Source organism: Phocoena sinus, chromosome 16, assembly GCF_008692025.1.
Source record: "Phocoena sinus isolate mPhoSin1 chromosome 16, mPhoSin1.pri, whole genome shotgun sequence".
NCBI classification, from domain to species: domain Eukaryota; kingdom Metazoa; phylum Chordata; class Mammalia; order Artiodactyla; family Phocoenidae; genus Phocoena; species Phocoena sinus.
The window spans coordinates 36,876,292-36,889,882 of NC_045778.1; the positions used below are offsets into that span (position 1 = coordinate 36,876,292).

Sequence of the window (13,591 nt, forward strand, 5' to 3'; positions counted from 1 at the left end):
TTGATGTGTTGCGGGGAGCAGCTGGGCGGTCTGGGCCGTGTCCTGTGGGTCATGGGGAGCCGTGGAAGGTTTTTTTCCCCCCAGCTCTATTGAGATATAGATGACATATAACATTATGTACATTTAAGGTGTACAATGAGTTGATTTGATACATTTATATATGGCAAAAGGATTACCACCATAGCATTAGCTAATACCTCCATCCCATCACATAATTACCATTTCTTTTTTTCGTGGTGAGGACATTTAAGATCTACTGTCTTAGCAACTTTCAAATATATAATACAGTATCATTAGCTATAATCACCAAGCTGTACATTAGATCCCCAGAACTTGTTAATCTTATAACAGGAAGTTTGGACCCTTTGACCAATTATCTCCCCATTTCCTCAACCCCCTGGCCCCTGGTAACCGCTGCTTTACTCCGCTTCTGTGAGTTGGAGCCATGGAAGTTTTTAGAGAAGAGTCGTATATGTCGGATACTTAGGAAGTTCCCCAGAAGCAAAGCCTACTCTCAGGAGGTCCTCCAAATACACACGTGATTTTACCATGTGGCCTTCTGGAAGAAATTATAAGTTAGTGTATTCAAAATTGAAGTAGCCTTTGTAATAAACATTGTCCCCTTTCAGGCAAGTCCTGTTTCACGTGGACTCCAATGGAGAAGTGCTTTCTTTTTTTTTCCTTTGCAGTACACGGGCCTCTCACTGTTGTGGCCTCTCCTGTTGCGGAGCACAGGCTCCGGACGCGCAGGCTCAGCGGCCATGGCTCATGGGCCCAGCCGCTCTGCGGCACGCGGGATCCTCCCGGACCAGGGCATGAACCTGTGTCCCCTGCATCAGCAGGCGGACTCTCAACCACTGCGCCACCAGGGAAGCCCCAAGAGAAGTGCTTTCTTACTTGATTCTTGTTGCAACAATCTTGGAGGCCTTTCCAGGATCTACCAGGGCCTCCCTGACTGTTCCCACATGCACCTCTGAAAGCCCTGGCATTTTCCAGCCACACCGCCCTTCAGTGATCTGCAGTGAGCCAATGCCTTCAGTCTCAGGGCCTTTGCGCTTACTGTGCCCTCTGCCTGGCCCACATATCTAAAGCTGACCCATTTCCCCACAGCATCTCACTCCCTGCAATAACTTATTAACTTATTTACTTGTCCCTGATGGGCCTTCTCCCCCCAGGGCTGGGAACTCCAGGATAACACAAGGACAGGAACTCTGTTTTGCTCAGCTCTGTGTCTAGAAGGAGAGCCAGGTTCATAGGAGGCCTGTAATTAATATTTGTGAACGAGTTTATGAAAGGCAGGTCTTCTTATGCCCATTTCCTGGATGAGGACACTGGGGCTCAGAGAGAACACCAACAGGGCAGTTCCAGCCCTCTTGTGTGTAGGGTCGGGGTGGGCGTTGGGAAGGCCGGCGTACGGGGCTGCAGCTCCTGGCGCACGGCGGACGGGCTCGTGGCCGCAGCTCCGGAGCAGGCGCCTGGGTCGCCTGCGGCCGGTCAGAGCGTCCTCAAGGGCGGTGCGGGCGGCAGACTGGGCGGGCACTGGCGGCGGCGGCGGCGCGGGAGGGAGGCAAGCGGGCGGGAGACCGGCAGGGCGGCTCCGCTCCGCAAGCAGAGAGCGCCGGGCCGCCGGAGCAGGTGAGACCGGCGCGGGCCCCGCGATTTGCCCCGTGGATCCCAGGGGCAGAAGGGACCCGGGCCCGAGGGGTCCCCGGGAAGCCGCGCGCTTCCTCTGCCGGGCGCCTGGGGAGGGGTCGCCGGGTGGGCTTCGCAGGGGCTCAGAGCCGCGCAACCGGGGCGGTGCGGGGAACCCTGCTCCTCGAGCGGACTTGGGCTCCTTCAGTCCCACCTGTCCTCATCTGTGTGCTGCCGGGAGAGCAGATAAGGGGTACGTGGAAAATGTGGGCGCCACGGGCTTTAGGAGACAGAAGCTGTTTGCTGAAATTTCGGGAAACAAAGCAGACATTCTTCTCTCCATTCTTAACCTCATGGGAGAATTGATATTATTTGTATTATCCATTAGTTTTCCTCTGAGTGCTGGGAAGGCAGACTGCAGTGGAGGCTCCCCCCCGCCCGCTCCCCGGGTTGCAGAACGAGAGCTGCTTGGGATCTAAACCCGGAGACACTATTTCACTGACTTTGCACAATAGTCTGCCTTCCCGCTCCCAGAATCGCCACCCCGAGGGGTGTGCCTGGAGGACCTAAGGTCTCCTGGCCCTCACTGGGCATCTCTAAGGAATGCAGTGGGAAGTGAGGGACAGTCTTGGTGTGAGGGCCCTCGGGGGAACTCCAAATCACCCAGAAGGGTCTGAAGTGGTCGGAGTGGCCCCAGCTCAGCAGCCTTGGGGAGTGGATGCAATCACCTTGAGGTGATCCTGGTGAAGAGTTGCATTGCTGGAGGCTGAAAGGGATAGACACTCGCTTGTGATAGCCCTTCAAGCCTATGTCTCTCCCCTGGGAGCTGTGCTCTTGTGTTCTGCCCTGGCGAGGGGCCTCTGGGGTTCCGAACTGTGTCGGGAAGGAGGCAGCTCTATCTAGAAGTGTCATTCCATTAGGGACTCCAAACCCGCATCTGCTTGGGAAGGATGAGGGGCTGGAGAGGCTGGGCTGTCCGCAGAGCTGCCCCGGGAGGAGGGGGCTCTGAGCCAGCATGCTGGGGCCCGAGGCCAGGGAATGCTGGGCAGCTGCCACCCCACCTGGGGCATCTTCTCACTTGGGCGAGCCACATCCCGGCACCCCCAGGTGCTCACCCAGTCACGCTTTGTTGGGGACCTTGGATGTCCATCTCCAACCCTGCCTCTACCACTCCACCTGCCCCACATTAGTTCACCTCCTGCTTCAAGACAGGCCCCGCTCCTCTTTCCTCCTTTTCAAAATCTGTCTGGCAGGGCCTGGTGCTGGGGGCTTCAGGATCAGACTGACCAGGGTTCCAGTTCAGCTTTGCCACTTACTGACTGTGGGGACGTTGGCCAGGTCCCTTCATCTAACTGGGCCTCAGTGTCCTCCTCTTTGAAATGCGGCTGCTATTAGATCCAACCATGTGGATTTGCTGTCTTTGCAGGTTGAAAGCGCTTGGATACTGGCAATTTCACATGGTTCAGCCTAGGAACGCCTTCCTCCCAGGGCTGCAGTGTGGATTAATGATCAGGGAGATGTCTTGTGCCCAAAGCTCGGTGAAGGCTAAAGTCCCTTCTGCCCTCTGTCTCCCAGCAAAGTGTGCGCGCTCTCCAGGGTGAGGCAAGACACACCCCCTCCTTGGGCTCCCTGCGAGACTGGGCTCCCGCCTTCCCTCCCCTGCCTGTCTTTCCAAATTCCCCTTCCTGCTCCTCTGGGTATGGCAGGCTCAGTTGCTTCCATTCTCTCCCCAGCCCCCACCCAGGTACAGCCCCTGAGGCTGCTTGGGCCTCCCATGTGTCTGTGGGACCAAACTCAGACCAGAGTCACCTCTGCATGCGTGTTGCCACTGCCTTCTCCCTACTGCCCCTGTGCACTTTCTACAGAAGGAGACCAGCTTTCGTGCTGACCTGGGGCTCAGGGGTTTGAATTATTACTGCCTTGCCCCTGGAGAATGCTTCTGGAAATCCTCAGTTCCTGTGTACAGAGGGCCTTTCTGGGGTAGGGGCTTATGGAGTGGTCCCCTCCCTGGTGTTCCCTTCCAGCACCTGCAGCTCTGGAGAAAGATGCAAGGACCAGCTGGTGGTTCTGCTCCTTTCTTGGTCCCCCAAAGATCTCCTTCCCATGTTGATGCTCTCCCAGCGCCAGCACTTCCCTCCTCTGCCCCAGTCCCAGAAGCTGCTGGGAAGGGCTGATTTGGGTTCAGGCATCTATGTGGTCTAATCAGCGGGGACTGGTGTGGGGTTTCCTGGCTCACTGGTGACCATCCCTTGTGTTAGCTCTTTATGGATTCTCTGAGAAGAGGGCTGCAAGCCAGGCAGATCCCCAGTGCTACCTTCAGCCCTCCCCCTCCTCCTGTCTTGGCCCTTTCCCTCAATCTATTCTCTACATCCAAGTGACCTTTCTGGAATGAACTCGGGCTTGCTGGCAGCCTTTCAGCAGCTCACCCAGCATTCCTGGTCTGGCCCACCTCTCCAGCCCATCTTTTATCACTCCCTTCCACCTACTCTAGGCTCTAGTTATTCTGAACTGCTTACTGTCCTCTGAGGAGGCTTTCTTCTTTCCTGCCTCCTTGCCTTTGTACCCTGTTTCCTGTACCTTGAATTCCTTCCTCCACCTTGTCTATTTGGATAGTTAACTCCTCTTCATCCTTTGAGCCCTGGATCCATGTCCCCTCTTCTCTCATCTCCTTGCTTCCTTCCTTGATCTCCCAGCTCACAGGCATTCCATTCATACTGGTTTTGGCGATGGCAGTGTGGCATTGAGGTTCATCTGTGTTCCTTGTGGCTAGTTCCTCTGGTCTGGGAGAGACATGGCTGTATAAGTCATCTTTGCAGACCTTGTTTCTAGCGTGGGACTTGGTACATGCTTATTGAGTGAATGAATGAACGAAGCAGGGAGGATTTTCTGGAGCCCTCCCCGTCTAGTAATGGCACTCTGATCACGCTGAGCTTGGCCAGTTTGGAACCAATGGTGTTGTTTCCCATTGTTGACCCAGCCCTGGCTGTTGGTCAACCGAGTCTTGGGTTTCCATCTTATTTGCTGCTTCTGAGCACAGTGTATCTGCCACAGTTTCATGCAGCTATGGCTGTTTTTTCACTCAAATACTGGACCTTATATTTCACCCTGGTATATTTCATTTTGTCACATTCAATTCCAAATGACTCTTTTTGCCCGAAGACTGTGGTACCAGAAAAATCCTCTTGCGTCTGGGATTGGGTAGCCGAAATAACCAGACGCTAAACTATCATTTGAATTCATGACGGTCTTGTACGTGGCAAAATGTGCCTCATCTTTATAAGCCAAATTAAATGTACAGGGAGTGATGTTTTTGACGGCTGACAAATAGGTTTTATTGGCCTCTGGTTAATTTTGGCTATACCCTGTAAAAACTGTCTCTAACTTAGCACTAGAACATAAAGAACATATATAATGTTCACAGTTCACAAATAGACACGATGATTATAAGGCCTTAAAGGATATCTGTAACAGGGTATTCCTCTATGAACTGTACTGAAATGGGGTCCAAGGACCATGTGCGTCGGAGTCATATGGGTCAGTTGTTAAAATACAGATTCCTGGGCCCCATCCTGGACTCACTTAACTGCATCTCCTGGTGAGGGGTTCCGCTTTCAATCTGCTCCTAGAATGATTCCGATGTCTCGAACTGTTGCGAACTGCTTGTGGGATTAGTGATGACTAGAGAAGTCACGAGGAAGGTGAGCCCCAGTGGTGTGTGATGACGTGGTGGCGCTCCACGTCAAAATATCTGTCATTGGCATTACCACCTGGAGGCTCTGGAGTCCAAATTCAAATGAAGTCCCTTGTGTTGAGGCACCAGAGGAAAACGGCTAGGCTGGGCCGGGACATGGAGGTATGGCCCAGGCTGGAGTCTGGGAGCTGCAAGCTGTAACTTGAGCATAGGCATGGAGGGGACCCATAGGGAAGGCAATGGGCATCCCTTGACCTTGGCCTGGTGTGTGTATACACATAGGGGTCAGGAGGAGAGAGCTGGTGTGCTGATGGCCCAGTTTTTGCATACCTGGCTGTCTTCAACTCTGCCATGTGTCACCTGAGAAACAAGGCTGGCAGGGCAGGTAGGGACTGAGATCAGGAGGGCACACTGTGTGTCAAGCCCCGAGGTTTTTGTTCTGTCCTAAAGGGGGTGCCATGGAAGGACCTGAGCACATGGCAGAATGTGTTGCTGTCTCTATTTGCATAAAATGTGATAAGGGGATTTCTACCCGTGTTCCCTAAATAATTCTCCAGCCTCCAGGCCATGACTCCAGCCTCCTTTGGTCCACTCTGACCCTGAGCTGACTTGCCCCAGGTGATTTGTCACCATTCTTTCAAAGCCTCCTGAACTCTGCATACAACAGTCCAACTTCTTTATCATCAAAATAGCCTCAAACTCTGAGGTCAGAGGGAATTTGTGGAACAGGTTCTGACGTCAGACAGACCTGGGTTTGTATCTGGGCCCCATTACTTATTAGCTGTGTGACTATGGGCAAGTTGCTTTACATCTCTGAGTTTCAGGTCCTCTAGGTCTCAGCCTTGGGAAGGAAGCAGCCATGAACCTCTCTACCTGGTCCCCACTCTTCCCTGGATTCCACACAGGAGGCACTGTCCTTCAGTGCCATTTGTCTTTGCTTTGCAGACGTCATCATTGAATCTCCTGGAATCTTTTCACATCCACCATGAACATCTCTCACTTCCTGGCCTTGCTGTTCCCAGAATCCCCACAGGGTCAAAACAGGAGCAAGTCAAGTTCTCTGTACACTCCATACAACTTCTCTGACTACTGCCAGGATTCCATAGACCCAATGGTCTTCATTGTCACCTCCTACAGCATTGAGACCATTGTGGGAGTCCTGGGCAACCTCTGCCTGATATGTGTGACCATTAGGCAGAAGGAGAAGGCCAATGTGACCAACCTGCTTATTGCCAACCTGGCCTTCTCTGACTTCCTCATGTGCCTCATCTGCCAGCCACTCACGGCTATCTACACCATCATGGACTACTGGATCTTTGGCGAGGTCCTTTGCAAGATATCGGCCTTTATCCAGTGTATGTCGGTGACAGTCTCCATCCTCTCGCTCGTACTTGTGGCTCTGGAGAGGCATCAGCTCATCATCAATCCAACAGGCTGGAAACCCAGTGTCTCACAGGCCTACCTGGGGATTGTGGTCATCTGGCTCATTGCGGGCTTCCTTTCCCTGCCCTTCCTGGCTAACAGCATCCTAGAGAATGTCTTTCATAAGAACCACTCCAAGGCTCTGGAGTTTCTGGTGGATAAGGTGGTCTGTACTGAGTCCTGGCCACTGGACCATCACCGCATCATCTACACCACCTTTCTGCTGCTCTTCCAGTACTGCATCCCACTGGCCTTCATCTTGGTCTGCTACGCTCGCATCTACCAGCGTCTGCGGAAGCGGGGGCGGGTATTCCGCAAGGGCACCTACAGCTTTCGGGCTTGGCAGATGAAGCGGATCAATGTGGTCCTTGTGGCCATGGTGGCTGCCTTTGCTGTGCTTTGGCTGCCCCTGCATGTGTTCAACAGCCTGGAGGACTGGTACCATGAGGCCATCCCCATCTGTCATGGCAACCTCATCTTCTTGGTGTGCCACCTGCTTGCCATGGCCTCTACCTGTGTCAACCCTTTCATCTATGGTTTTCTCAACACCAACTTCAAGAAGGAGGTCAAGGCCTTGGTGCTGACTTGCCAGCAGAGCGTCCCTGTGGAGGAGTCCGAGCATCTGCCTCTGTCCACGGTGCACACGGAAGTCTCCAAAGGGTCTCTGAGGCTCAGTGGCAGGTCCAACCCCATCTAGCCAGGTTTAGGGCTTCTCTCTGCCATGTTCATTACCAGCCTCCCTCACTTAGCTAAGTGGGCACGTTGCAAGCTGGGGGTGGCACTGGCTTTGTGGGGCCCAGATAGGGGCCTTGTGAAGCCGAGCATTCTGATGGTTCAGCTGTTGTTCTTGGGAGAATTCTGAGTCTGGGTTCTGCAGGTCACACACAGTATGTCTTGCGTCCTGAGCAGATGCCGGAGCCAGAGATGGTCTGATTGATGGTCTGTAGTTCATTCTGGTAACTCAGCAACAGACGCCCAGCCCGGGAGCCCAGGGATTTCACTTCCACCCGTGAGGCTGCAAGGCCGTGGTGGGGTGAGGGGAAGAACACGTGGAGTCAGAGCTCTGGACCTTGGTAAACCCCTAACCTCTGTGGGAGACGATGTTTGTGGATGGGCTTTGTAAGTGGTAAAGAGTTCTATGGAGGCAAGACAGGGGGATTACTGTATATCATTAGCACATCCAGCTGCAGAGAATGGACCCTGGCAGCCAGCTCACACTCCTCTGTGGTAGGAAGATCAGCCCTGAGCAGCAGGAATTCCAGGGTTCACATGCTACTCCATCCTTTTTCTCTTTCTTTGTATCTGCCACCTTGAATGGAAATAAGCCTGCAAGTATATCTCCTTGATAGGACTGTGGGCCCCTTGAGGGTGACATCTGTATTGTCAAAGAGCTTGGGTCCCCTATGCCTGGGACAGTCCCTGGCACAGGGAGAGAGCTGCAGAAAGATTTACCGTGGTGACAAGAAAGGTAGCAGGTGCCCCTGCTGAGTGCTGAGCTGGGGACAGCACCCTGCGCCACAGTCCAGTGTAGGAAGGGCTCAGGCTGCTGCAGCCACACCCTCTCGCCTGCCCTTCCTTGCCTCCCAGGACCTCTCTTGACAAGGCAGCTGGCCAAAGACCCTGCGACCCTCCCCAATCCACCCACTGCAGAGACTTACAGTACTTAAGGCCATGACTCCAGCCTCCTTCGTTCCACTCTGCCCCTGAGCTGACTTGCCCCAGGTGATGTGTCACCGTTCTTCCGAAGCCTCCCCAGGACTTCGGGCCTCCCAGCGGCTTTCAGTAACGGCAGGGCCAGGGAGGGAGTTCTTAAAGTCTGGGGCACGGGCTGAAAGGAGCAGAGCGTCCCCCTTCCTCCAGCCAGCCTGGGAAATGGAGAAAGGGCTACGATGAGTGTGAATATCTCACCCGTGGAGGTCAAGGTTCACGCTTCTGGATCCAAGGCTTCATCTGTGTGTGGACCAGACAGCTTGTCCTTGCAGAAAGGGAAATGTCAAGATTGCTGTGGGCCACCTTGGATGGGATGGCCAGACCTGGTTGTACCTGCTCAGTCCTGCAGAGTGGCTAGTGGCTGGACCCACCACGGCCTCCAGGGCAGGGTATTCAAGTCCCCAGACCCTTGGAGGGGCCTCACTGTGAGGCCCCTAGGGTTGGCTCTACACAGGGCATCTGGCAAAGGGCCAGGTAGCAGGAGATTGAACAGCCGCATTTGATCATCTCTCTGGCCTGGCCTCTGACCAAGAACCTGTACAGCTGACACCAAAGACAGCTGCTCTTTGAGTCACCAGCTCCCTTCCTGGAACTGTTTATTTTGTCCCAGCTTTTGGTCACATCTCTCATTCCATTCCTTTGCTCACCTTTACCCTGGTTTTCTGGACAGATTGTTGAGCCATTCTCTTGGTTGCAGCTTGTGCTTGTCCTCTGGTGCCACCTGCGGCTGGCTGCTCCAGGTAACCACCTGCCAGCGAAGCCCAGACCCTGGGACCCATTCCAGAAAGACGTCATTGCTCAAGCTCCGCAAGGAACTGGGGGCCTCAGGCCCCTCCAGATCCCAGACGATTGCCTGGAGTTTGTGTGTCACCACTCATCTCAGTGGTATCAAGATGCTTGGGGACAAGGATGCTTTAGGGTGCTAGCATGCTTGAAGACTGGGGGACCAGGCTGAGCATCTGGTGAAGGTGCTTGGCATTGGGAATTTGGGTAGAGGATGGAAGCCTCGCTGAGTATCTTCTGTGCTCCCCTCACCTTGCTGGGTTGGCACAACTTGCGTGGCTGGCTGTCTCCTGCTCCTGTTCCTAATGACCCTTGGGGTTTCCCATTTATCCAGCACCTTTGGCACTTGTATCTCAAAGTGTGCTCAGAAAACCAGCAGCCTTAGCATCACTTGGAGCTTGTTTGGCACGTAGAATCTCTCTTCCCACCCCAGACCTATTGAATCAGAATCTGCATTTTATCAAGATCTCCGAGTTAATGGTGCAAACATTCGAGAAGCTCTCCTCTAGGAAACAGATTGCCCTGGAGCCTGGAGCCAGCCGGTGAGCACCTTTAGACACCCACGGTGGGATGTACAGTAGAGCTATAGGAATCCTAGTTCTAGAGATATGGCTGTAAAATGGTATTGCTAAAAAGGTGGATTCAGTTTTGATTGCATATCTGGCTGCATGTGGACATATTTCTTGTGGCCTTTTCCTTCCTTCAATAAATATTTGTGAAATGAACAGTTTGCGTGGTTATATTCTTGGCGAACATGCTCCTCTGTATTCTGCTCTGTTTCACTTAAAACTGTATCATCAACAGTTTTCCATCTCGCTGGGTATTATTTTTGCCAGCTGGTTAAGAATCTAGAAAATGCTCCAGTGAAAGCTGGTACCTCTGAACAGCATCTCTCTTTAGCTCTTGGAGGGGCCTTTTCTCACCCAGAAAACAGACCTGTCCCTGATAGTAGTGGGAGGAACCCATCTTCATAGGAGCACCATGGCTGGAATTGGAGACTCACACCGACAAAGACTGCCTGGGGACACTCGGAGGGTGCAAAACCTTATTGAGTCCTGTCGATGAGAGTGTAAATCCTGCCTAACTTTAGCCCTTCCTTATTATTTTTATTTCTTATTTTTTGGCTGCGCCATGTGGGTTGTGGGATCTTAGTTCCCCAACCAGGGATTGAACCCGGGCCACGGTAGTGAAAGTCCTGAGTCCTAACCACTGGACCGCCAGAGAACTCCCAAGCCCTCCTTTTGTAAAGAAATGACCTTGACTTGTTTTTTCCATCATAAAAGTAATCATATTCATTTTTAAAAATATGCAAAATTAAAATAAAATGAAAAAGGAAATCATATTTCACCACCCAAAGATGATTACTGTTTACATTTTAGGGAGTTATTTCTTTAGTTTTTATGTATATAGCGTTAGGGTGTTTTTTGTTTGTTTTTTTAAAACATGCTTGAGATCATACTGTGAGCGTATGCAGATTTACATGTAAATTTAAGGATGATTTTATCTTTTTTTTGCTTAACTTTATAAGAATATTCATTCATTCATTCAACAAATATCAGTTACATGGTAGGTGCTGGGGGTAAGTGATAAATAAAATAGACACCATCCCTGTTCTCAGGGAGTTTATAATCCAGTCAGTGGGTCCATCCTGCATACTTAATCATTATCTGTTGTGGCATATTTAGATGTTCCTAGACCTATTATAAATAATTCTGTGACAAATGTCTATGCAGAGAACTTTCTTCTGTATTTGGAATTATTTCCTGAGGAGAGGTTTCCAGAAGTGGAATTAGTGGATCAAAGGGCATGGACATCTTTCAAGGCTCTGGATGTGTATTGCTAAAGTGATTTCCCAAGAGGCTGGAATGATTTCCACTCCCTGAATAGTGCCTGTTTCCCTGTACCCTGGACACTGTTGAAAAATTACCATTAATGAAAAGACCCCCATGTTCACTCGATCTTGTTTTCCTCTCATTCACTCACGAGCATCAGACCAACATCACCAGTTTTCTGGGCTCCCCTTCACACAGAACTCCAGAGGCTTGTGGAATCTCGAAGTCTCCGCTTCTCCTCCTCCCATGCTCTTTTGTCCACCCAAGTAGCTCTTGCCAAGGTCACTGGTGACCTCCGTGTTGCCAAATCCCGTGGCCAGTTCTCAGTCTTGTCTTACGTGGCAATCAGTAGCATGCGGCAGTTGGTCAGTTTTTTCTCTCTGAAACTCTTCTGCATGTGACTACTTCAGGATGCCACACTTGTGGTTCTCTCCTGACTCACTGGGCACTCCTTCTCAGGCTCCTTTCCTGGGCTCTCATCTCCCTGACCTTGGAACATTGGCCTGTCCCCAGGAAGCCATGGAGGCCCATCTGCTCTCATTCCCTAGGTGGGTTCATCCAGGCTCCTGGCTTTCTTTCTTTTTTTTTTTGAGGTACACGGGCCTCTCACTGTTGTGGCCTCTCCCGTTGCGGAGTACATGCTCCGGACGCGCAGGCTCAGCGGCCGTGGCTCACGGGCCCAGCCTCTCCGCGGCATGTGGGATCTTCCCGGACCGGGGCACGAACCCATGTCCCCTGCATCGGCAGGCGGACTCTCAACCACTGCACCACCAGGGAAGCCCTCCCGGATTTCAATACCACCAAATGTTTCAATGTCCAATGCTCCGAAATGGGAATCTCTAGTCTGGACTTCCCCCTGCTCTCCAGATTTGTTTATCCAGCCATTACTTTGTGTTTACTGGACATCCAATCAGTGTGTTCAAAAGCAGGCTCCTGATTTGCCTCCTCACCTCTTCTTCCTTAATCTCCCCCTTTCAGTAAATGGCAACTCCCTCGTTTCATTTCGTTGCATTCCAGAATTCATTTCGTTGCATACCTCAGAATGTGACTTTATTTGGAGGTAGGGGCATTGAAGATGTTCTTAGTTAAGATGAGCTCATAGTGGAGTACGGAGGGTCCCTAATCCAATGTGACTGTGTCTTTACAAAAAGAGGAAATTTGGACACAGAGACACTCACACACAGGAAGAACGCCATGTGAGGTTGAAGGCAGAGATCTGGGTGATGCTTCTACAAGCCAAGAAGGGCCAAAGATCGCTGGAAAACCATCAGAAGTTACTAGAAAGGCATGGACAGATTCTCCCTCACAGCCCTCAAAAGGAACCAACCCTGCTGGCCCTTTGATTTTGGACTTCCAGCCTCCAGAACTGTGAGACAATACATCTCCGTTGCTTAAGGCACCCAGTTTGTAATACTTTGTTATGGGAGCCCTAGCAGACTAATACAGGAGGTGAGATTGAAGGGAGGGAGACCCGTCCATGTGAGCTATTGGGTCAGCAGGTGTTCAGTAGTTGGAGATAGACCACAATTCAAACTTGTTATGATGAAATAGGGAATTTATAGACTCATGTCATGGGGCTATCCAAAGGAAGTTCTTTGACTGTAGGCTGGATTCAGGGGTTAAAACAATGATATCAGAGCTCTCCTTTCCTTGCCCCCGGTCTCTATCACTCTCTCTAATCCCTTGATTCTGCTGGTCTCTTCATGGCTTTACACTCTACATGTGATAGTAAGAGGCCCCACAGCTCCTGTCTTACCTTGGTCCTCGTGAGCCCAAGGAGAAAGGGCATAGCTTTCTCGCCATGCCCAATAAGAACTCCGGGTTCTGGAGACTCACTTTCTGTCTCCAGGCCTGGATCCCTTGACCACTCCTAGATCAAGATGGTGGGGTCAGCCCCACTTGAATCACATGGATGTGCAGGGTTATCATACCAGGGCATAGAGGTAGTCCCCAAAGAAAGTAATGCCGGGCAAGCAACAAAAGCAGAAGTGGACTTAGAGAGGATAAATGGATTAGAAAGATACTTGGGTGTCAAGTGGACAGGCTGACTTGGGTGTGGGAGAGAGAAAGAAGATTCCCAGGTTCCAGACTTGGGAAAGTAGGTATATGTCTGGTCCATTTAGTGAGATGGAGAGAGTTTTTATTTTTTTGGTTTATCTTTGGACATGCTGTGTTTGGGGCCCTCTTGGGTGTGCAGATGGATGGCCAGATGCTTGAGTCTGGAGCTCTAGAGAGCTTTGGCCAAGGCGTGACCGAGTCATGCTGAGGGGTGGGGCTGGGTTATGGCTAGACTGGGGTGTGAGCTGATCTGGAGCTGGATGTGGGCCAAAGGAATTCCAGTTTCCCAGAGCTGAATCTGCTGATAGGACACTGAGGTCAGCAAACCAGGTGGGGTCCTGGGATACAGGGTGGGGTAGTGCTTAGCAGGACGCCCCGGTAGACAGGGTGGAGTAAGCCGGCACAGGAACTATTTTCCCAGAGATGCCACCGGCTAAGTTGCCCTTCATCTGTGACCTGTGGC

At 51.8% G+C, this 13,591-nt stretch overlaps 1 protein-coding gene across 1 annotated transcript; it reads left to right on the forward strand.

The window, feature by feature from the left end:
- Positions 1 to 1,597: 1,597 nt before the first annotated feature.
- Positions 1,598 to 9,963, forward strand: LOC116741714 (neuropeptide Y receptor type 4-2). Its single transcript, XM_032608659.1, has 2 exons — positions 1,598 to 1,635; positions 6,269 to 9,963. The coding sequence occupies exon 2, from the start codon at positions 6,309 to 6,311 to the stop codon at positions 7,440 to 7,442; it is 1,134 nt and encodes a 377-aa protein (XP_032464550.1). The 5' UTR covers positions 1,598 to 1,635; positions 6,269 to 6,308; the 3' UTR covers positions 7,443 to 9,963.
- Positions 9,964 to 13,591: the final 3,628 nt, after the last annotated feature.

Bases quoted from the DNA above. Each gene is read 5' to 3' on its own strand.
- LOC116741714 (XM_032608659.1), top strand. From the start codon at position 6,309: ATGAACATCTCTCACTTCCTGGCCTTGCTGTTCCCAGAATCCCCACAG.